Here is a 25,235-nt window from a genome sequence, read left to right as displayed (position 1 = left end):
GGTCGCACGAAACATCGTAAGATCCGCCACACACCATTCAGGGCTGAATCGGCAGGTAAGGAGGTAGAAACAATAGGATTTCTACCTCCTTCTGCCGATTCAGCTCTGAAAGGAGAATTTTGGTCAGGCGCCTTCTATGGCGCCCGATCAAAATTTTCAAACTGGTCCGATCGCCGAGTCGTCCGATATCAGCAGCTTCCTGCGATATCGGTCGACTCACCGACATGCCATAATATCGGTGCGTGTATGGCCACCTTAAGGCAGATATTAGTGCAAAGCTATATATAAAGAACAGTGGCACACTAAATTGATTTAAATAATAAACGTCCTGTTTTTGTCTAAACTTTCAAAGAAATGGGAACTTAAAAGAATGAATAATGTTGGTGAAAAATAATGGCTTATGTATAAAAAAGTGTTAAAGATTAAAGGGAAACTGTAGCCCTGATTATTCCAGATCTCTACAAAAATAGCCTCATCTAAATAAACTATTTAGATAAATATACACTTTTCTAGTAGTATGAGTTGTTGAGGTATCCTAAATAAACAATTGTTATTTCAAAGAGGAACTATACACCCCCCCCTCTTTTGACATGAGCCCAATCCGTTAGGCTTATTTAGAAAAAGTACAAACTTCTAAATATAAAGATAAATGTGTTTTACACAAGCATACCTGATTCCACAGATTGAAGGGCACTATGATAACTCCAATGAGTTTTATCCCAAGATCACTTATGCTAAGAGTGTAATGCATCTTTCTAGAGAATCTGTGTACTACCCACTATGGTAGGCAGAGAGACTCTTAAGTCCCAGAATTCATCATTTTTCAGTGTTCCATTGACAAATGATGAGTTCTGGTACTTAAGTGTTTTTCTGCTTACCATAGTGGATGGTGCATAGATTCTCTAGAAAGGAGAGGGACTTCCTGTCCCAGAATCTACTATTTCACAATGGTACAAGATAAGGGTTGGGTTAAATTACATTGAGATTCCAGGTGGGTGGGTGGAAACAAGAAAACACAGACAACAAACATACTAATAGGCTTTTTTGGTGTTCCCTAAGGGTGAAGACACACAGAGCTACTAGTAGCAGCTACTTGTCGTGGCTACTAAAATAGACAATGCTGATCATTTACTGATAATTGTCTCTACGTGTGTTTTAGCAGAGGCAATTCTCAGTATTGTCTATGACAGAGTATTTCTGGTGTTTAGTAGCCTTCAAATAGTAGCTGCTACTATTAGCTCCGTGTGTCTTCAGCCTTAGTCTGTGGAATCATGTATGTCTGTGTAAACATAAAATACACTTATATTTATATCTGGAAGTTCAGATATTTCTTATGTACCATTTCTACATAAGCCCAACACAATGCACTGATGTTAAAATGTGGGGTATAATTTCCCTTAAAGTACTAAAGGACATCTCCTGGTTCATAGGATTTACAGTGCTCACACACAAAATCAACTTTGACATAACACAAAATGGTGCTTCAAGGTATATATTTGAATTAATTTAAGTCACCTCAAATGTTATCATTTGTATGCCAAAAAAGAACCAATCAATTCTTAAGACAAAAAATTAGAAGTCCACTCCATAATTCAGCATGTGTGGTGGTGCCTGGTAAACTGGTGCCTGCTATGTCTGATGCGCCAAGAACTCTTGCTGCATCTGGGCTGCTAGTCACTGAAATACAGGATAAATAGGTCAGTAAAGAGTGTAGAAAGATTTAGATTAAAAGACAAGGAAAAGGTTATAGAAAGAGACTTAGATGTTAATCGGACTTAACTCAGTGACACTAGCCCTATCACAAAAAGTCAGCAACACTATTAGGATGTCTTCCCTAATGGTGTGATTAACACGCACAGTTCTGAGACACTTTTATAAAAATATACATCACAAGAAAATCAGATCACATGCTTTCCTGTAAAGTGAGGAGTATTGATTTCCTAACATGCAAGTGCATGTCATTCACAGCTAATAAACACAGAATGGTTTGCCTTGCTCCAGTTACTCACTGCCTGTGATGGAATGAGATTTGGCTTCTGTAAAATCTATTAATCTATGTAAGAGTCTACTGGCTGCAGAAATGAGCCCTAACATTAAGGCAGGAGCCCTCTGTTATGAAAGGTGACAAATTACAACTGACATGTTTATTTAGAATGTTTTACAGAAGAGCATCCATTTAATCCTTTGCAGTTGAATATCACAACAGCCTGATGCTGGAAGCACCCTGCCATAAGCAACAGTAGCAGGGCTCAGATCTGCAAGAATGGGGAAGCACATAAGTGTCAATATATATGAGGAGAAAAAACAAGGATATATACAAAATGGCAAACAAACAACGCTAACAAATCACACACAAGTCAATTTAATCAAATAAATTAAGGGCTGTGATTGGCTATTCAGTAGCCTCCATGCATAACCTCAGCATACAGAAGGCTCTGTTTGGTAGTACATCTTGTTTTTATGCAACCAAAACTTGCCACCAAGCCAGAAATTAAAAAAAAAACAAAACAAAAACAAAACAAAAACACCTGCTTTGGGGATACTGGGAACAACATCCAAGGGGTTTGTTGAGCAACATGTTGCTCACAAGCCACTGGTTGGGGATCATTGCACTATAACATGAACTCATACACATTTATTGTCCTTAAAACCTGTTACACAAGTCCAAACATGACTGGCTTTGGATACTTGGTTTGTCAGTTAGGAATATCTGGGCAGGGGCGGATCAAACCACATTAATGTTTAGTGTGTATGAGACCATTTGGAAAAATCATAACCAATAAATTTAATATCATCTCTCTATAATGTTCCCCTAAGGAGTTGTGGGTATTAAATGATAGTCAGCTCTTCTGAGCTAACAGTTGGATTTACTTTGGAGGACCAATTTCGATTGGAAGTTCATCCCATTTGTTTCCCCTTGCCTCCAGGATCAGAAAGACTCTGTACTCTATAGGTACAATATAGGACTTCTATGTTTTTCCCTTTTAAAAACTGTAAGTCTTTTACCGTATGTCCCTTCTATAAAATCTTTTTGTAAAACTGCACTGTTGTACCTTATAATATTAAATATAAAAATTAAAGGGAAAGTTCACCTTTGAGTTAGATTTTAGTATGATGTAGAGAGTGCTACTTTGAGACAATTTGCAATTGGTCTTATTTTTTTATTATTTGTAATTTTTTTAGTTATATCATTTTCAGTTCAGGAGCTCTCCAATTTTGCATTTTGGCAGCTATTTGGTTGCTAGGGTCAAAATTACCTTAGCAATTATATATATACTTAAGAGCTAAGTAATATCAAAGTTGTTTGTGGAGCTGGAATCAAAATGTATTAATTTTCTTTGCACAGCTTATTAGTGTTCCCACGTGTTGGTACATGCCATTGACAGTTATTTAAATAAAATAGTTATCACTGGTTATTATGAACTGCCTGTGGCACAATGTGCTTTCGCTTCTGTTAAATGTACAAGTCAATGTTAAATTGTACTAGAGCTCCCAGATCACAGAAACGCTTTAATCTTTCCTTCCAGTGGTGATGATGTAATGTGGGGGAGAAGGAAAGGCAGTTTATAAAGGCAATTATATTAACACTCTGATGGAATATTAAAATCTCCATATATTCTTACAGAGTAAACAGGAATTTCTCATAAGGCCAAGAGAGTACGCTATATATAGAAGCAAATCTCCCTGGATAAACCCAATCACTGCAAGAATCATGTAAATGCTGTCAGATTATCCAGTGTAAACCAATAACACACTATGATTTTAACGAATTTGTTTTAATAACACATTTGACAGCAAATCATTTTTACATCCTTATATATTCACTCCAGTTTATGTTCAAATGCTAGGGTATATTAATTAAGATTACAGTTACATGATTCAGTTTCTCCATTCTAAAAGTTTCTCTTATCTATAATGAACCCTATTCATAAATTCTTCTAGTAAAAGTTCTTCATATATAGAGCTGCATGGTACATCAGATATTATTTGAACTGAGATGGAAAACTTAAGTGTCTTTCCTGGAAGCTGTTTGTTAGGAGGGGAGATTGGGAAATAGCCAAAGTTTTAAAACATGTACTGCATCTGCATAACAGGCTGCATTTCTCTTTAAAAAAAGAACCAAATTAAGTGTTCTGTTCACCCTAGGACATTTGTGAAAAAGTATTGCAAATGAATATCTAAATTAAAGTTAACTCTTGTTATGGATTAGTTATAAATGACCTACTTTGGAAACATCAGTTCCTAATATAAGGAAGCATAGTTTACCCTTGCAATAAATATCATAAAAATCATGCAAATTCATAACAAATATAGGTTTAAACTATAATCAAACCTATTTAAAGACCAAGTGAAAGTGCTAATGTATTTTTCATTTCTTCGTCACAAAAGCTGTGCTTATGTAAAGATATTACAAGTACAAGTCACACTGCAAAGCATTTCACTGAAGAAAAGATTGTCATGGTCTCTATTTAACACCGAGAGCTCCTAACCAAATGCCAGGCTCCACTAACTCCGGAACAGTGAAAAGAGCGCCCTCTTTCTGTCGAGGTGAGTTAGTGATTGTGATGTTATGCAACTTCAAAATAGTCTGTCATTATCTAAAGGCTTAAAAAGAGAATGCAAAGCTAGAAAATCAGAAAAACAATATAGTGATTCATCCACTTGTGGCTTATAAAACAGATGTGAATTCCAACAGCAGAAATTTTCCTTCTATTTAAATATGCATATTTTGTTCCAAATACAGAACTGTATACAATATTTTACAGTGCCACAAGCAACTCTAAAACAATGTAACATTTATCTGAGGCAGAGGAAGTGGACATCAAGTTCTCAAATGTCCAAAATATCCCATTATGTGGTACAGTTGGGTTACTTATTTATAAAATAAAAAGATCAGTGTACTGTTCCCTTTTGTTCCCTATAAGGATCTCCTTTTTTCCATGATCCTGTTGCTCTAAACCCTCAATGATGTACTTTCAAATAAGAGTACTTATTAAAGTGACACTAACATGTATTAATAGAGTGCCATTCAGCTGTGCTTCCTAATTTCTGAGGCCCACGTCTGATTCCCATTGCTGTACCATATTCCCTGAACAAGATCTTGGGGTATGTGTGGTAATGGCAGGGAACAGACATATATTTTACCCCTGCCTATCACAGACTCAAACCCAAATTCAGCCCAGTGTAAAAAGAAAAAGGGCAGAGTGTGCCTACATGTATAAAAACAGTACCAAGTCAATGTTTATAAACATATCTTTTAAATGTGCCAAGTTAAGATGAATACAATAACAATTACATGATTCATTAGTGTTTTTTTGTTATGATATCAGGGAGGGTAGTGCAAATGAGTGATGCTCTGCAATGCCAGGATTAGAGCACTAGTTACTGTCCTAAGTCATCTGCTTCCTAAGGGCTCTGGCACACGGGGAGATTAGTCGCCCGTGACAATCTCCCCGAATTACCATCCCACCGGCGAAAATGCGAGGCAATTTCGGCAATTTGCCGAAATCACCTGCGCAGCGTGTGCCATCCCACCGGCGACTTCCATTTTCATCGGTGGGATGGTAGTTCGGGGAGATTAGTCGCCCGTGACAAGGGAGATTTGTCGCGGGCGACTAATCTCCCCGTGTGCCAGAGCCCTAACAAGGCAATAGGAAGCAACATTTAGTGGAGAAGCATAAGTTCAGTACAATGGTTTCCCCATAATGGGCAACAGCAATCGAAACACACTATTTGCAAGTGTTGCAAAAGACATAGGCCACTTAATCCGATCACATTCCAAATTTCAGTTCAATCTCTGCCCATATCATACACTGTTCCATCAAGTTTGGTTTTCTAGAAATTTTATGGAATATTAAAATATTGTTTCTAAGAATTCTAGCAAACCTGCTTCCTAGTTAACAGAAGAGGATTAGCTTTTCAGGTGTCTGTTCCATAATTCTACAAACAGGCTGTTCAGATTTATATATCATTATATCTGAGCAATGCATTGCATTGTGTCCCTAAACAAGTGCCTACAGATGAAGCACATCATATTAACTGTTTATACAAACACACCTTTGTGGAAAGCTCAATACCTCTGTGGTGTCAGGTGTTAAAAAACACCTGCCAGGGGGTCATAGCCATATGAAGAAAAAAAAAATCCAGGCTTGATAAAGGGGCTTGAAAGCCCAGAATTTTGCCTCTCTTTGTATGTTTTTGGGCTGAATACATTCTTTTTTTCAACACTTCAATCTATACAGTGTGCTGCTGATAATTCTTTTTTTGCATATTAAATGTTTATGTGACTGTCCCACACATTGCAAATCACACGATATCAGCAGCACAGCTGTTCTATTCTATCATTTGTGTATGAAGTGCTGATCCTAGAGGTGGAGAAGATTAAGAGCTATTATTAGCATGTCTCAGGTGTGGTTTGTAGGATAATGTATTCAGAAGATCTGCAGCTATTAAGAACTACTTTCTTCTCTCTTCATATACAAATAAACCTAAAGCTAAAATTCAAATCTGTCAGATCTGTTATTGTCATCTACTTAACCACAAGGCACACACTCTGTGACATGGTTTACAGTCTGGTTCTGTAAGAATAATAATCTGTGTATAATGGTATGGCTTGGTATAGGCCCTTTTTACTTTGAGTGGAAATTGATATTAATTATGAAACCAACATTTAACACAAAAACAAGCATGTGATCAGCTATCTGCATAGGTATTACACTTAATGTCCATAACAGAAAAAATACCCCCTATCCCTGCCATATATTGGACACCTCATGAAAACCACATTTCCAGGACATAGAACCAGCAAAACAGGTAACCAACATAGCCCCAAAAAACTGTATATCAGGGACTGTGTGTTGCAGCAACAGGCTGCCTTCTGGGTGATTTTAAACTAAAATTCCTAATTATAGTTTAATAACATCTACAGGCCCATTGGTGATTTGTGGGCACAGAGAATGTTCCATGACATCTGTAGACCTGTGAAACTAACCGGTTAAAAGATATTGGGGAAAATACTAGAAATTCCATCAGGTTTACAGAAACCATTCCTTTAATACTGCATGATGTACTGCCCAGCTCTGCACTCCAGCTGCAGTTGTGTGTCAGGGTTTTGACAGGAATGTCTGTAGTATGTTCCAGAAGCAGCCAGATGTGCTCTCTTCTATCAATGTCACAATGCACAGCAAGAAAACTTCACTACTGACTGAAAAAACAGAAAAAAAGCCATAGCACAAAGATTGGAGGAAGGGGTTGTGTCATTTTTGTTGAAGCATGTAGAAAACACAATGTTAGCTAAGATTATCAGACTAACGTAAAAAACAAAGTTCAATATAAATTGTTCAGGGTTATATTGCTTTCACTGCCAATTTGTAGTAGTCATATGGAATTATCCTTTGTGGGAAAACAGCTGGTGTTAAAGAAATAAGCATGCATCCAGTTATAAATGATGTGACATACATAAGTATTTTTTTCTTTTTTAGAAGAAGATAATTTGCAATCAGAGTCAATAACGAACAGTGTAACCCAGGGTTGGGTGCATATAACTAATACAAGGCATATATGTTAAAAGACTGCATGTATATTAGCCAGTCTGTTTCCCTGAAATTTAAAAAGAAAAATAAAATGCCTACAAAAGCTGCCATGTAATAAGGTTATGATTTTTACCTGTGCTTCTCTTTTCTCTTTTGCAATCCTACCAGGCTAATGGCCAACCATAATATTTATATCATTTGTTTCACCTGGTGTCTTCGAGATGTGATTGAAAACAATATTTAAACTATGATGTCAATCAGGTACTATAAGCAATAAAATTCCCCACCTTAATTGTATAAGGATATATAAACAGTTGCAACTGCAATTTCCCAGCTGCTGCAGGACTATTGCTCATTGCCAAAGTCAGAGTCATGACATTGCAAGACAATTTATAAGGGGTGCCGAACCTACAGCCTATTTGATGTGGAACAAAACAGAGACAAAGCAGAGATAAAACTATTACACAGAGTGCTTTATAGAATATTTATATTTCTGTATAATGGTAAAATGAAGAAATGGAATAAATTAATGAAGAAGGACGTTCAACCTATGAGAAAAAGCCTAGAGTACATACAGCACTGATGACATGGAGGAAATAAGATAAGCAAAACGGAGTCAGAAAAGTGTATTAATCACAGACTAACAGGCAGCAAATAGCTTGGCCTCACAGCAAAAGTAAATAATATAAGTAATATATATATACACACAGTATATGTTTTTGGTTTTTTGGTTTTTTTTTGCAAAAAATGCAGTATGTTGTTGCAGCAATTAAAAGTCTTAGAGAATATGGATCTAGTAGACTTCACAAATATATGGCACTGGTTATTGAAAGATAAGAGATCGATCATACTGGATTCAACGCAAAGTCTAGTGCACATAATCTAGATAAGGTGATAAACTGATCTTGAAACTTAACTAACAAAAGTATAAAGGTTGTAAAGGGATATAAGCAGGTGGCATGCAAGAACTGTGCAAATTTAACACACTTTGATGGGAGCAAATTCCTAACCTTGCTTTAAAAAAGTCTCTACTACAGCACACCATGTGCGTTTAACAGCAGGCATACATTTCAGTGTGTATGTTATTTTTCCCCAGATATTTCTGACTTCTCCATTTTCCATGGCAACATAAGAATTCCTAAGAATATAAGGAAAACAAAGTGCAGTGTCTGTTTTTTGCTATGTGGAGTAATTTTTGAAAAGTTCTTTGGCAATCTGTATGGCAGATGTATATGGAAGGCTTATTTAGCCTCAATGGTGATATGGGCTTTAATAAGACTGCTTGTAAACTTCCATGCTTTAGAAGTAAGCAAGTCAAAATGATGATAGAATAACGATAGAATGAGAATGCCTATAAAGCAGTCTAATTAGGCATCTTGTGGTTTTGAACATAGCAAGACAATGGGACAGTTTTTGGCTGATATGAGCTAAGAAAATATTGCTATATGAGGTGTCTAGCAATTAAAATACGTTTAAAGGAAAACTATACCGCCAGAATGAATACTTAACCAGCAGATCATTTATATTATGTTAAGTGACCTATTACTGGAATATATATTATAAAAAAAAGGTAGGAACCACTGGCACTCACTGGCACTCACGTATAAAGCGAAAAAATTGCCTGGGTGCAGTCATCAAAGCCGGAACAGAGGAGGAAAACTAAGAATTGTATTTTACACATAAGTCCTGAGAGAGCGGCTTCTTCGTTTTCCTCATATTATATATTATAGGATGTAAGGATTAAGGATATCTAGGATTAAAGGATGTAAAAGGGAAATATTTACTGATATATATATATATATATATATATATATCAGTAAATATTTCCCTTTTACATCCTTTCCCTTAATCCACCATTTGGTGATGGGCTGTGTGCTCCGCAGAGATCACATGACCATTAATAATGCAGCTCTAACTGTTACAGGAAGAAGTTTGAAAGCAAAAGGCAGAATTCTGTCCATTAATTGGCTGATGTGGCCTAGCATGTATGTGTGCCTTGGCTTGTTTGTGTGCACTGTGAATCCTACGATCCCAGGAGGTGGCCCTTAATTCTTAAAATGGCAATTTTCTATTTAGGAGTACCCAACGACACATACTACTTAAAAAGTATATTTTTATGAAAAATGGTTTATTTACATATTTTTACACATGAGCTTGTTTATGCAATATATTTTTATAGAGAGCTACATTGTTTGGGGGTATAGTTTTCCTTTAAGTATTTATTTAAAACAGATATCCATATGTAAACAAACAAGACAGGTAGGGTTAACCAGCAAAGAACTTCTTATATTAAGCTCTACGGGGCAGGGCAGGACCTCCATCCTCTTGTGTCTTTGACTCTTAAGTTATTACAATTGTATGTTTTATTTATTTGTGCTTATTGTAATACTTTGTATTTATCTATTTTAATACCCCTGTTATATTAATGTATTCTACTGTACAGCGCTGCGTACATAAGTAGCGCTTTATAAATAAAGTTAAACATACATACATACATACATACATACATACATACATACATATTAGACTGACTGCTGGCCCTGGAAAAATAAAGGATGACAGACTGTTGCTTAATTGGTGGGAAGAACATGAAATTAAAAGGCATAATACACATTCACATCAACAGGATCCACTTCAAAATAATACAACAAATGCCACCTTCACAATTTCTTATACAGGTATGGGACCCTTTATTCAGAATGTTAGGGACCTGTGGTTTTCCAGATAAAGGATCTTTCCATTATTATTATTATCATCATCAACATTTATTTATAAAGCGCCAACATATTCCGCAGTGCTGTACAATAAGTGTGTTTCATACATTGGGCATACAGAGTAACATATAAAGCAATCAATAACAGATACAAGAGGTGAAGAAATCCCTTCCCAAAAGAGCTTACAAAGCTGCTAAAAAATTATTTAAACCCAGTAGAATTATTCCGCCTTCAATAAGTATTAATTATATCTTAGTTAGGATCACATACAAGAGACAAGAGATAAAGGAAATCATTTTTAAAAATTAGAATTATTTTTTTTGTAATAGTAAAGCTGAGCCCAGGAGAAAAAAATTGAAGCAGACAGCTAGAGCTGAGTTTCTATGGGAACTAGCAATGCCATCTCTTCACTGGCTGCTAGACTGGGGTGTGTGTTTAGTAATCTGAGTTTAGAACAACTGAACAAATACAGGAGAGTAGTTTCCCCCCATTTATCGTGACCATTGTTGTGTCTGATGCACAGGTGGTCACAATAAAAGGGGTAAGCTCCCCTTCTACATGTTATAGTGTGTGCGCAATGCCTTTAATATTTTGTGCTGCAGGTATCATATACACCACTTTAAACTGATCTACCGTATTATCCTTATAGAGTCTAGTCTTTTACAAGCATGAATAAGGACTCTGAGAAAAAGAAATATAGAGAAAACACTCTCCCCGAATCAGTTGTACTGGCTGATAAATTGACTGGCAAATTTGAGAGGCTTCAGATGGGGTTTTTTGCCTTCCTCTGGATCAACTAGTAGTTAGGCAGGTTATATATAGGCATTATGGTTGAATGTGATGGACGTATGTCTTTTTTCAACCCAACTTACTATGTTACTATGTTACTTTAAACAAAAGTTGTTATCATTACAGATGCAAAAAAAATACATATCAATGGCAATTCAACAATTAATGAATCAAACTGTTTACTGTTTTAGTGCAGATAAGCCTGAGAATCACTGCAGCCCTGCCAGTTTTATTCCATGACAGGGAAAATTTCCATTGAAATATCTGTAAAAGTAATCTTAGGTACATTTGGAGTTTGGCGGTAAAGCACCCGCGCACAGCTGGAATAAGACCTGAAAGCAAAAACTTAATTACAACTACAGAAACTCCAAGTGCTAGAGGAACACTAGGGAACAGGAGGTCAATTCCTCATTCTACTTTTTCTCAGTAGAGTTGAACCTGATTTAGCAAAGAATATTCAAAACCTTTTTTATAAAGCAAACAAAATGTTAACACAAAACGTAGAGTCATTAATATTGTATGCAAATTGTGCACACTTAAAGGTGAATTAAAAGCTTAACTAAAGAAGTAGGGAAGAAATGTTGTACATTATGTTTTGGGCCCCTGTACAAGCCTAAGGCAAACCAGAGCCCTTTAATGGTGAATTTTCTTTGCCTTTTTTTTCTCTGTGTTGATGTAAGTTACTGAGCTTAGGGACCGTATACTGTATATAAATCTCACAATATAAGGCTGATTAGTAATTTTTTTTGTTTTTATTTAAGGTTTTAACATTTGAACAACAAAAAAATAACAGTTTCGAGAAAGAAAGCAGGAAGAAGAAATGATATAGAGAGCTTTAGCGAGCCTGGCGGATTTATTCAGATGCCCAGGTATCCCACACTGCATTGAATTTGGCTGGACAGCCTCTGGAAATGTAGACCAGTTTTTGTTTAGGTAACACATCATTGAAGGCTGTCATTGTATTATATAAAATATGGCATCTCCAGCCATATTCATTTTTAAGTTTTAGTTATACTTAATAGCTGTGCCCTTTGAATGAGAATTTTTAATAGGCAACTTCTACATTACTCAAAGTAATAAGAGTACTAGCGCCACAGATTCTTGTGCTGAACATTCATGGCTTCTTGTTTGTTTTATGGGAAAAATATAATATAAAGAACATAATAAAACAGTATGTACAATAATTTAAATTGACCTAATATTTCAGACTGTGTGAGCACCAAGGTAAAAACGCATACGCGCCTACGCCTACGCCTACAACGCCACATTCACTGGAGATGCAACTTCTAACTTGTGGCTGACTAGCTGGTAAAAAAAAAAAACTCTAATCGCCGCAGCGCTTTGTGAGTTTTTTCACAGGCTAGTGCAATTTTTTCCAAAAATGAGCACTAGCCCAGGGAAAAGTATAAGCAATTTATTTCTCTGGGCGATCCTAACATTTAGGCATTCCCCCAGTGAATTATCCTCATACATGTTCTTTAACACCACTCAAACATTTTAATTATGATACACTGGAAACTTATTTGGAATAAGAATTTTCTTTTTCTTTAGAAAAGTGGACATGCTCCTTTGTCTGATTAATTATTATTGTCAGCATTTTGAATGCATGTGTACTTGTGCCCTTACATTTGGAGATGGAACTGTGATCTGATGTGACTGATGTGGCTTAAAAAAAAAAAAAAAAAATTCGGAATGCCTGCTTACACAACCACATGGTTACAGGCGAGGGCATGGTGAATGTTTGGGCCAAAGTAGCACTGCGATTGTCAATAACTGGAAATCAGCTAAGTCTTGCAGAACACCAGTTTCTAGCACTCCTGAACACCCTATAGCTGTCGATGAGATGTTGGGAGTTGTCATTTAAATAGGACCTTCAATCTCCAATACCAAATATGAAATATTTTTAAATATTTTTTCCCCCATATAGGTGTATATATATAGGGAATATATATATATATATATATATATATATATACATACATATATATACATACATGTATATACATATACATATATATATATATATATATATATATATATATATATATATATATATATATATATATATATATATATATTCCCTTGGGTTATTAAAATACACAGGGTAATGCGATGTTGTCTAAATTTAGTTTATTTTTGCAACCTTCTACTGATTACCCAAGGATGCCACACAACCTCTCTAAACACAGCTACTATGTTAAATAATTCTCTTCAGTATTGATTATAGCATTTACTTTGCTGTTACAGTCAGTTAATATTTAAAAGGCTTTAAACTCCAAGTTCAATGCTTATTAAATAAAAAATGAAACTGCAAATCTATTTTAAAGGACAACTGGTTTTCTATCTAATTTATCAGGGCAAGTTTAGAAGATGTCAATCATTTAAGAGCCTGAATTTATTATAAAGAGAATCTTCACCCAGCAACCCTAGGCACTCCCTTCCTTACTGCCTACTCTCCAATCTGCCACATAAAGTACTGTGTATGCACAAATCAGAGTGGATAAGGGTATATATGGTGCACATATTTAACATACAGATAAAATATAAAAACACAATACAATGGGTACCTGCTCTAACCTACCAGAAAGGGCTTACAATCTAAAAGGAGAAGGGCTATGGGACACAATCACCTTCCCACTTTCTTTCAGGGTGGGTTCCAAAAATGTGCTTGCTGTGCATTGGTTATGTTACTGTTTAAAGGAAAAGTATCACTAAAAATTTTTAAGTAAAAAAATCTATTCTACCCTGCCCCAATAATTGCCCTATCCTGCAAACCATTTAGAATCTTGAATGCCTTATTACAAAATACCTGCTAAATCTTGGCTTCCGGTCATTTGAAAAAAGGCGATACGGCGATGCAGGGGAAGCATCCACTATGCGGCGATCGATTGATCTAGCCTAGCTTTCCTTCAGCATAGGAAGGAGTCAGGCTAGGATTGGTCAATCGATCGCTGCATAGTGGATGCTTCCCCTGCATCGCCGTATGACCTTTTTTCAAATGACCAGAAGCCAAGTTTTAACAGGTGTATTCTAATAAAGCATTCAAAATACTAAATGGTTTGCAGGATAGGGCAATTATTGCAGCAGGGTAGAATAGATTTTTTTAATTAAAAATGTTTAGTGTTACTTTTCCTTTAAGTACTTTGTACAAAGCTGCAAATATACAACAAATGTTACTAATAGCTTTTCATTGCATACTGTGATGATAGATTTTGTTTTTGTATATACTTAGACTTTAGTGTGGTATTTAGTAACAATTCATTGCAGAATTTAAACATATTCCAAGGAATTGCAATCATTTTTTCAGCTCAGAAATGAACAAAAATATTGGCAGAGCAATCTAAAAACAATGTAAAATATAAGCATGGCCAGTTATTTAGGAGGTCAATGCTTTCATTATCCACATACAGAAAAGATACTTGTCTAGATTACAAAACTATGATAGAGTTTTTAGAACAAAGAGGACAAAGAGTTCTATGTACAAATAATGCAACATTGTCATCCAAGAACCAGAGGAAGGAGTGATTATATTCTAACCAAAACCAGACTATTTCCAGCTACACAATATCATAAAAAGTAGCAGGAGCCCTTTACAAAACATCATTTAAAGGGGTATTTTCTTGTAACCTACTAAGCAAAGGAACAGGCAATGTACTAAAATCACATATACAACATGGCAGAACCCAGAACATATGAAGTTGTTGCAAGAACTGTAAAGCAGAAATGCAATTAAAACTTAAGAATCACATCTCTAGATTCTTTAATGAACAATGTTTGCATTTAAAATGTATTTTACAGGGCACAATGAATGGAAAATTTTGTTGCAATGTTGTTAGAGACTTTAGAATAGTCTTTAGAATTTCACTAAAGATTGTTAAGCCTAGGTCATACTTTATTTTGCCACAAACATGATTCTCTTATACGTATTGTACATATTCTCAATAGGGATAAACGAAATGCTGCATCTCAGGATTTTTTGCCGCCAAACCAAATTGGAACACTTCCAGTCATGTCACCTGAAAGCACAACAATTTTTTGTTCACAACTGATGCAATTTTTTTGTTTTCTCATATTTCAGCATGCCAATTAGTTTTTGGATTTGGTTTGGTATTAGCCTAAATCTTTTGTGCAGGATTCAGTATTTAGACAAATCCTAGAATATGGGTTCAGTGTATCACTAATTCTAATAAAATAAATGTGTTCTTCCAATGCTCGCTCGGACACTCTAGGAAATTATGACAATAGAAAATGAACAAGACTTTTTTTTGCATAAATACAAACTCTAAGCAACTTTCAAATATCCATATAAAACTTAATGGTTTCAAAGTAATTTTCAATTGCAATTGCTATTAAAAAGATAAGTATCTACCTGGGGGTTTACTTTACACCCCTGAATTTGAAAAGTGAAAAACTAAACAGAAGATGAGTTGGAGCACAAATTATATCTGCATTATTCTTTGTGAAAACACCAAAACAGAAAAGGATAAATTAGTACAGGTTTCAGTTACAATTACACTTATAAACACCCAGCAAAAATATTTTAGTAATGTACATGCCTAAGAATGACATTTTCTTTCATTATGCAAAAACAGTTTTTGAGTGGAGGCCCCTTTTAATGTAATGCACAGATTTGGCAAACATAAAAAAAGGAAGGGCATAGTTGTTGAAAAACATAGTAGGAGTTCCAGATTTCTTACAAATTCCCCAGTAGATCAGCATCACACTTTAGAATTCACTGGCCCATTATTTAATTACCTTTACAAAGAGTTAGTTCACTAAGGTTTTATGGCTATCCATAATACAGAAGAGTTTGTTTTAAAGGATTATCTTTTTTATTTCAAAATCCTAAAAACACTATAAACAGCTCCCAAAACCAGCAACTTCTTTATCTAGCAGTGCTCCGCCCCTGTAGTGTACAGAGCCTTCCTTCCCCTTTGAACAGGAAGTTGGTCAAAGAACTGTCTACTGCACATGCCTGATTTCCACTGGAGCAGGAAGCAGCAAAGATGTGAATTAGACAGCGTTTTGACCAACTTCCTGTTCAATGGAGAAGCAAGGCATAGTATACTAAAAGGGGCAAAGTTACAGGGTAAATGAACATGGCTTTGGTATCACGGTAATGAACAAAGACTAAATGGTTATGTTAGTATCACAATATCAGGAAGCTGATAATACTAACTACAGAAACCATTGTGTATTTTATCATTTTCAGTCTTTGAACTAGAAATAAGAAAAAAGTAATTTAGGAATGAAAAGGGAGAAGGGGGGGCTTTTTTCCCAAATTTGTCATCTGTTAAAGGAAAAGTAACACTAACATTTTTTAAGTAACAAAGCTATTCTACCCTGCACCAATAACTGCCCTATCCTGCAAACCACTTAGTATTTTGAATGCTTTTATACAAAATACCTGCTAAAACTTGGCTTCCTGTCAATTGAAATATGGTGATATGGCGAAGGAAGGAGCAGCATCCACTATGCGACGATCGATTGATTGAGCCTAGCCTGACTCCTTCCTATACAGAAGGAAGGCTAGATTAATCGATCGTCACATAGTGGATGCTGCTCCTTCCTTTGCCGTATCGCTGTATTTCAATTGACCGGAACCCAAGTTTTAGCAGGTATTTTGTATTAAAGCATTCAAAATACTAAGTGGTTTGCAGGATAGGGCAGTTATTGGTGCAGGGTAGATTAGCTTTTTTACTTAAAAAATTTTAGTGTTACTTTTCCTTTAAAACTTGCATTCTGCATTTGAAAGTTTCATAATTTTAACAAGGAATAAAGTATTTAACACATGGCTTATTTCAATTAAAAATAAATTCTGCTACTCAGTATAAAAAATGCTTTGAAAAATACTATGAAAAATTCAGGATTGGCATTTAGCTGAAAATGTGCTTAATGCAATGTGCTTCCTTAGAAACCAAATAACACGTACAATCACAAAAAGCTGCCAATTTTCCCTTTACAGCCTTAAAAGGCTCCTTGGTATGGTGAAAAAAATAATACCCAAATGAGTACAGAACAGGCAAAAACAAACATATCAACTCTGAACTGTACTTCAAAGTTAGGCAGCCTCCAGATATTGCTGCACTATACCTCCTAGCAACCTTGGTTGCCCAAATCTGCTTTACAATGTTAAACTCACAAGGCACAGCATAGAGTTTAATGAAAATAATGAAAGTGACATTTTTCAACTTACTTTGAGTTCAAAGCTTGAGCTCCACATTTTTAAATTTCTTTTTTCTTATAACAAACCAATGGAAATTAGTTTTAGTTCACTTCATAAAAGACAGCCGTTAGGCCAGTGGTTCTCAACCTGTGGGTCGCGACCCCTTTGGGGGTCCAACGACCCTTTCACAGGGGGTTTCCTAAGCCCATCGGAAAACACATATTTCAATGGTCTTAGGAATAATTTTATGGTTGGGGGTCGCCACAACATGAGGGTTGATGCATTAGGAACGTTGAGAACCACTGCATTAGGCAATGATACAGTGGCTTGCAAAAGTATTCGGCCCCCTTGAACTTTTCCACATTTTGTCACATTACAGCCACAAACATGAATCAATTTTATTGGAATTCCACGTGAAAGACCAATACAAAGTGGTGTACACGTGAGAAGTGGAACGAAAATCATACATGATTCCAAACATTTTTTACAAATAAATAACTGCGTAATTATTCAGCCCCGAGTCAATACTTTGTAGAACCACCTTTTGCTGCAATTACAGCTGCCAGTCTTTTAGGGTATGTCTCTACCAGCTTTGCACATCTACAGACTGAAATCCTTGCCCATTCTTCTTTGCAAAACAGCTCCAGCTCAGTCAGATTAGATGGACAGCGTTTGTGAACAGCAGTTTTCAGATCTTGCCACAGATTCTCGATTGGATTTAGATCTGAACTTTGACTGGGCCATTCTAACACATGGATATGTTTTGTTTTAAACCATTCCATTGCTGCCCTGGCTTTATGTTTAGGGTCGTTGTCCTGCTGGAAGGTGAACCTCCGCCCCAGTCTCAAGTCTTTTGCAGACTCCAAGAGGTTTTCTTCCAAGATTGCCCTGTATTTGGCTCCATCCATCTTCCCATCAACTCTGACCAGCTTCCCTGTCCCTGCTGAAGAGAAGCACCCCCAGAGCATGATGCTGCCACCACCATATTTGACAGTGGGGATGGTGTGTTCAGAGTGATGTGCAGTGTTAGTTTTCCGCCACTCATAGCGTTTTGCATTTTGGCCAAAAAGTTCCATTTTGGTCTCATGTGGAAGAAGGTGCTCTGGTCAGATGTTTGCTGTGTCCCCCACATGGCTTGTGGCAAACTGCAAACGGGATTTATTATGGTTTTCTGTTAACAATGGCTTTCTTCTTGCCACTCTTCCATAAAGGCCAACTTTGTGCAGTGCACGACTAATAGTTGTCCTATGAACACATTCCCCCACCTGAGCTGTAGATCTCTGCAGCTCGTCCAGAGTCACCATGGGCCTCTTGGCTGCATTTCTGATCAGCGCTCTCCTTGTTCGGCCTGTGAGTTTAGGTGGACGGCCTTGTCTTGGTAGGTTTACAGTTGTGCCATACTCCATCCATTTCTGAATAATCGCTTGAACAGTGCTCCGTGGGATGTTCAAGGCTTTGGAAATCTTTTTGTAGCCTAAGCCTGCTTTAAATTTCTCAAGAACTTTATCCCTGACCTGTCTGGTGTGTTCTTTGGACTTCATGGTGTTGTTGCTCCCAATATTCTCTTAGACAACCTCTGAGGCCGTCACAGAGCTGCTGTATTTGTACTGACATTAGATTACACACAGGTGCACTTAGTCATTAGCACTCATTAGGCAATGTCTATGGGCAACTGATTGCACTCAGACCAAAGGGGGCTGAATAATTACGCACACCCCACTTTGCAGTTATTTATTTGTAAAAAATGTTTGGAATCATGTATGATTTTCATTCCACTTCTCACGTGTACACCACTTTGTATTGGTCTTTCACGTGGAATTCCAATAAAATTGATTCATGTTTGTGGCTGTAATGTGACAAAATGTGGAAAAGTTCAAGGGGGCCGAATACTTTTGCAAGCCACTGTAAATAGTTAGGCAGGCAACAAATTAACTACCATTTATATTTGCTATTGTAAGATAGGTTCTGGCACTTACAAAGTGTGTAAGAAATTGCAGTACTGCAAGTCAGACAAGCATTGAGGCAGCATACAATAGCTTTGAATTCAACCGGGCAGTCATGTTACAGCAAAATCATGCTTCTTACACATTATTAGCACTTGTATTTAAGCTTAAAGCCAGTTGTCAGTTTATTGCTTTCACTCACTGAAAGTTCTATTCATAAAGTGTCAGGTTGGGCAGAGGTAGGGACAACCACTGCTTTTTCAGGTACAGAGGCCCATATTATGCAAGGAGCCCAAACAGTATTTAAGTAATGGGAGCCCTCCATTATCTTTTTTTCAGGTATTATATATAAAAAACAGCCAGGCTACTGTTAGGGTTAGAAGAGGAGGTTTTTTTAATCTGAAACAAGACAAACAATCAGAAGCAGGGACAGATGTTGCTGCTGCTGGTTTGAGTCCCATAAGCAGGTAAATAACTACTGAATTTCTCTGCAGTGGCAGGGTTAGCAGACAATATTTGCCTAGGTGTGGCCAGTTTGACAGAGATGAATAAAACAAGAGAGACAGAATATGAAGACAGGATATGGAAGGAGCTGAAGCATGAACTAATTAAAGTTTTTACAAATGTTTCAAACGCATTGTTATGGATCACTATGGAAGACTTATATTGAAAAGGATGCTGTCCATGCAAAGTCATCAAAAGTGATAACATACTTTTGCATCCCTGAGAAACCCTTATGACTATTCAAAAATCAGATTTAGTAACAAACTACCTATTAATTATCTGAGAATAGTAGGAAGGTTTGTGCAGTGTGGCTGGATAGATTTTGATTGTTGAAATCCCAGGTCAGTGTTTACGTTCTCTACTGCTCTCCAGCACATCCATATGCCTTCAGAATCAATCATCTCTTAATTTCCAGGCACATTCCATAAGAGAGTCACCCAATGGCACATTCTTATGCAAACAACATCATTGTTCCTCCACAGACAAAACTGCACAAAGCACAAGGCTGTAATGCCGCAAAAAAACTCATCTGGACCACTACAAAATGACAATATTGAGAACGAAGAGGCAAATCTGAATAATTTAATCTACATCAGAATTAACATGAGTACAGGGTAGATATATTGTAACCTCCAATTAGTTTTAACTAATAAAACAGACTTTATTTTGCTTATGTTCTTTAAGAGAATAATTGATCTACAGTCAGACATTAAAACTTCCACAAAATGAGAGCAGGTTTCATTGTACCATGCTAGATACTTTCAAAGGATTCTGAACTAGACATTTCAGACAGGGTTCTTTGCCAAAGCCAAGTGTGCCTGGGCACAGTGTGTAAATTTTAGGTAAATGGCTATGTGGTTAAGGGCTAGCAGCTTTTAAAAAGCCCTTAGCTTAATGCCAAATGCTGGTGGCAAGTATATACTCAACATATAGAACCTATCCACTGCTGTGGACAGATTTTTTTTTTTGTGGAAGCTAAATATGTCACATGCTGTGTGCAAATGTTTCTATGCCATCATCTTGTTATTGTCTGGCCTGCTGCTATCTTGTATATTATATAATCATGAAATGGAAAAATTGGTCAATGCTAAGCAAAGATGGGGAGATCTATAACTGCAAAAATCAGTTTCACACTAATTTCCCACATTCACCATGTGCCAATTCTTTTCCTGACAATGTACGTGGGATTCACCAAGTGTTAAAAATAAGCATGTCTAATTAGAAACATATGTACACTACAAGTTTCTCACAGTGTGAAAAATAGATAGAAGCTCATAAAATACATACAAACCAAAGCATTTTTATGAAAGCCATTTACTGTATATAGGATCACACACAGCCAAAAATGCCATGTTTCTGTGCTCCCAGTAGGGACTTGATCACTGCCAATGATCTTATTTTTGGAACTTTCTACAGCACACAAATTCTGATTTAACAGCCTTAGAGATAAAAAAAAAAAAAAAAAACAGGTGTCTTTTAAAAATAAGCAGAAGCTTTACTGTAAGTGTAAGAGTAATGGTGACATGAGTAAGAGACTGGAGAGCAGGGATAAAGCAGGGGCAGTACTTTCTCTAAGCTAGCCATCTCCTTTTCCTCAAAGGGTACCCAGAGCAAGTTTATCTTTATTGCTACATTGGCACAACAGATGTTTCAATACGGAAAAGGTTGTGCTCACAGACATCTCTGTAGGCAGATTCTGAATTTGATACATAAAAAATAGCCTAATTCCACTACTGAACAAGGAATAATTTGTAGAAAATTTTGGTTCATTTTATTCATCATTTTTACTAGGGACAGAGAGGAGACTGGTCTCAGTCAAATGCAAGAAGGCTGGGGCCTTTTTCTGGGATGGGGGTGGGGATGATAGAAATCAGGGATATCCAAACTAGGCCCCCCTCCAGCCATTGCTGATCTACAACTCCCACTATCCCACTAATCATCCAGATAACTTCACAGTCATCCTAACCAGAAACGGTTATTTTTTTAAGGGCTCAGATTTATAGTTTTCATGGGGAAAAAGACGAATAGTTTGTCTAAACCCACCCTTAAATTATTATAGAAATAGTCTCCATAGCTAGCTAAGCACACTGGAACAGATTAGGAGGGGACTCGAGTTTTGAATACAAAGAGTGAATGCAAAACTGGCTTGCAAAATGGAAACAGCACGTCAATCCACTACTTGTCACTTGCCTGTGAAAACATCACCTAATTTTATACATAGTAATTAGTGAAAAGTTTGTATATTCCCTATTCAGCTACTCTACATCTACAACTAACTTAAAGGGGTGGTTCACCTTTAAGTTAAATTGTAATATGTTATGGAATGTCCTATTCTTAGCAACTAAAATAAACACTAAATAAATAAATAAAAAGCCATAAAAAATAAATACTAATTGCAAGTTTTCAAGGTTACACCATTTAAACCTAGTTTTAACAGCATGGCAATATTTGGTATTAAAAAAGGATGCAAGCCTACAATACTCAGCAACCCCTACCACAAACTCGCATAATGGTATAAATTAAGACGTTAAATGAAGAACAGTGTAGATATATGTAGTCAATTAACAAATTAAACAGGATGTAATTACATAAAAACTGTACAGGTATGGGACCTGTTATCCAGAATGCTAGGGATCTGGGGTTATCCGGATAAGGGATCTTTCTGTAATTTGGATCTCCATAACTTAAATCATTCAAATATTGAATAAACACAATAGGCTTGTTTTACATCTAATAAGGATTAATTATATCTTAGTTAGGATCAAGTACAAGGTACTGTTTTATTATTACAGAGAAAAAGGAAATCAGTTTTAAAAATTAGAATTATTTGCTTATAACAGAGTCTATGGGAGATCGCCTTTCGGTAATTCAGAACCTTCTGAATAACAGGTTTCCGGATAAGGGATCCCATACCTGTACTATATGTTACAGACACAAATTAAAGCCAGTTAAAAAAAAAAAAACCTCCTTTCTGAAATCCCCACTGACCAAACTGTATGTTCTGTATTACAGCTTAACCCTTAACCCTGTATTTGAAATTACCATTGTTACTTATATGTTACTTATTATTTTTCCCTCAGTTGGTTCCCCCAGTAATCCAGTCACAATTTCCCAGACTCCATTACTGTAAATACACTAATCTTGTTTGAATCCCATCAGAATACAGCCCATCCTTTTTAATGTAACTTTTGGGCATGACCTTCTGTCATTTACAGCCAGTATATTGTACTCCAGTTACCTCAGATGAAAAGAACCTAGATCATATTAAATGAGGTAAGTCTCGGTGGAGAATTCAGCTACTCTGCCCCATTAAAACAATTTCCACCTTTGAAGCAATTTATCTAAATTACAGAGATACTAATAGATTTAATATGCGCTGACAAGCATCTTCAATAAGGAGTGCTTTGCACTAACCCCTGCAGTTTGATACAGCACAACAGGCTTGAGCATTGGCATGACAACCCTTAAATGAAGTAAATGCTAGCTGTTTATCAAAAACATCCTTTAATTACATATTACTGAGATTAAGCAGTGCTTTTTAGGGTCTGTTCATTCGTACTTTGCATTACTGCCTGAAATAGCACAATTTACAATCTAAATTACTTATCACTATTTAACATACCAGTTAACCTGCTGGTATATTTTTGTACTGCGGGAGGTTAACTGCAGACTTGGAGGAAAACCTATGCAACTACTGGAAGAAATACAAACTTAACTCAAGATAGTATCCTGCCTGGAATCTTTCCCAGAACTGCTAGAGTGTAAAGTAAATCACTGCTATTCCCTGATGTGCCTGATGATTTAACTTGCATCATCAGTTACTCTCTGGAGCAATGCACAGGACTTCCAATATAAATGCTGCTTTGCCATGTATGTAGCACAGATAAGCAGCAACAGAAAGAGATTTAAGGCCAGAAACAAGTGTGTGTATGACCAGTGCACAACTATGTTGGACCCCTATTTAACTGGTCATTACTGAAAAAGACAAATTCTACACTGACCCTCTGTATGTGGCCTTAGCGCACCTGCTGCACCAGCTGTAGCTTTGCTTCTGGAAACGTGAAGATAAATTCTACACTTTGACAGGCTTTTCATATGAATAAACTTGCTTCACATCAATAGTTTTAAAATTTAAAAGTGCCCCTCCGATCAATGAAATGACTCCAATTGTATTCAGTACACCAGAGGCCACAAAAACCCCCTTGCAGACTTGTATCTGTCCCCCTCCACAAATGTAAAATTACCATTGCCCCAGCTCTGAAAACAAGAGACAGCCTCCACCACTGCAAAAAAAAAGCATTACATCAGGACCTGATGACTGTTTGGGACAGGTCAGAAACCTGCTGTGTAGAGAAATTCCATATAGCAATTGTAAAGAGTAACGGGGGTTGAGATATCGTTAGCATTTACCATCCAGAAAGAGCCGGAACCATGGGAAATTCTTTTAGTTGTCACCAGTGCTTTGCAATTTGTTATGGAGACATCAAGTGCAAAGGGGCTGCACAACTACCCTGTTGTGTGTGATTATATGGCAGGATTTTTTATACACAAGCACAAATATCACACAATTTTCCACTATCTCAAGCCAGTACCTAAATATATGACATAATAGGACAAATTACACACATTGACTGACTGGCTGTTTTTTTTTTTTTTTTACAATGTACCTCAACTCCAACCTAGGAACTTGCAACAGCTGAGCCTTTTAATTGAACACATTATTTAGGTTATCAGGGCAATTTCAGTCCGGGTTTCATTAAGTGGGTGTTGTACGAGATAATTCCCAGCCCAACTGATCCACTTTCCCTTGCTCTCAGCTTCATTGCAGCTGCAGACTAAGTAGAACGTACTACCTTCTACACATCCGCAACAAAACTGGCGCCTACAGTATTTGGGCCCCACAAACTCTCGCACCCCTGCTAAGGATAAATCCTCCTCGTCCAAACTTTGCAAAGTTGTCCTCAAACCCCTCTGTTCCAGTCATATACCGCTGCGGCACGAACCAATATTGTGCAGCACAGGGGTTGTGATGACTGCGGAAAGGGGGTATTTAGGGGACGGCTGCTAAGGTTCATTCACTTACCCATGATGCTTGCTTATTTGTTGGGCTCTGTCCTTTTCCCCTCGCTCTGCTTTGTCTAGGAACGTCCTCTGTGCCCCGGGCTTAGGCTGCTGATTATTGTACCGTTCGCTCTCACTTCATTGGAGCTGTAGTTGCCCGGACTGCCTGAGAATCTCTGCAGCGCATGGAAAGGAGGGGGAGTCAGTGACGTCACGAACATCAAGGGGCGGGGGAGGGGACAATATGACGTCACGAATCTTGCTGAAACCTGACGTAAGAGGTAACGACACTTTTTCAAGTATGTTGTTAGTATGTTTACCATTAAAATGTACAATACATATAAGCTACACCTAGAAGTGAATTTCCTTTTAGTATTTATTAGATGAACATAAGCAACTGTTGGTACAGGGATAGGACCTGTTATCCAGAATGCTTGGGACCAAGTGTATTCCAGATAAGGGGTCTTTCCGTAATTTGGATCTCCATACCTTAAGTCTACTAAAAAATCAATAAAACAGTAATTAA

The 25,235-nt window shown here is 36.8% G+C and overlaps 1 protein-coding gene across 2 annotated transcripts in view; it reads right to left on the bottom strand.

Moving 5' to 3' along the window:
- Positions 1 to 24,913, bottom strand: part of gpm6b (glycoprotein M6B) — a 78,490-nt gene extending 53,577 nt beyond the window's left edge. Inside the window, exon 1 of one of the 2 annotated variants that reach the window (XM_012956967.3) lies at positions 24,732 to 24,913. In XM_012956967.3, coding sequence (XP_012812421.1) covers positions 24,732 to 24,735 — 4 coding nt within the window. In that variant the 5' untranslated portion in view covers positions 24,736 to 24,913. 2 annotated transcript variants of the gene reach the window in all.
- Between the last annotated feature and the right edge of the window lie 322 nt (positions 24,914 to 25,235).

This window comes from Xenopus tropicalis, chromosome 2 (genome assembly GCF_000004195.4).
Source record: "Xenopus tropicalis strain Nigerian chromosome 2, UCB_Xtro_10.0, whole genome shotgun sequence".
In the NCBI taxonomy this organism is placed as follows: Eukaryota; Metazoa; Chordata; class Amphibia; order Anura; family Pipidae; genus Xenopus; species Xenopus tropicalis.
This window is presented reverse-complemented; position numbering and strand designations above follow the sequence as displayed.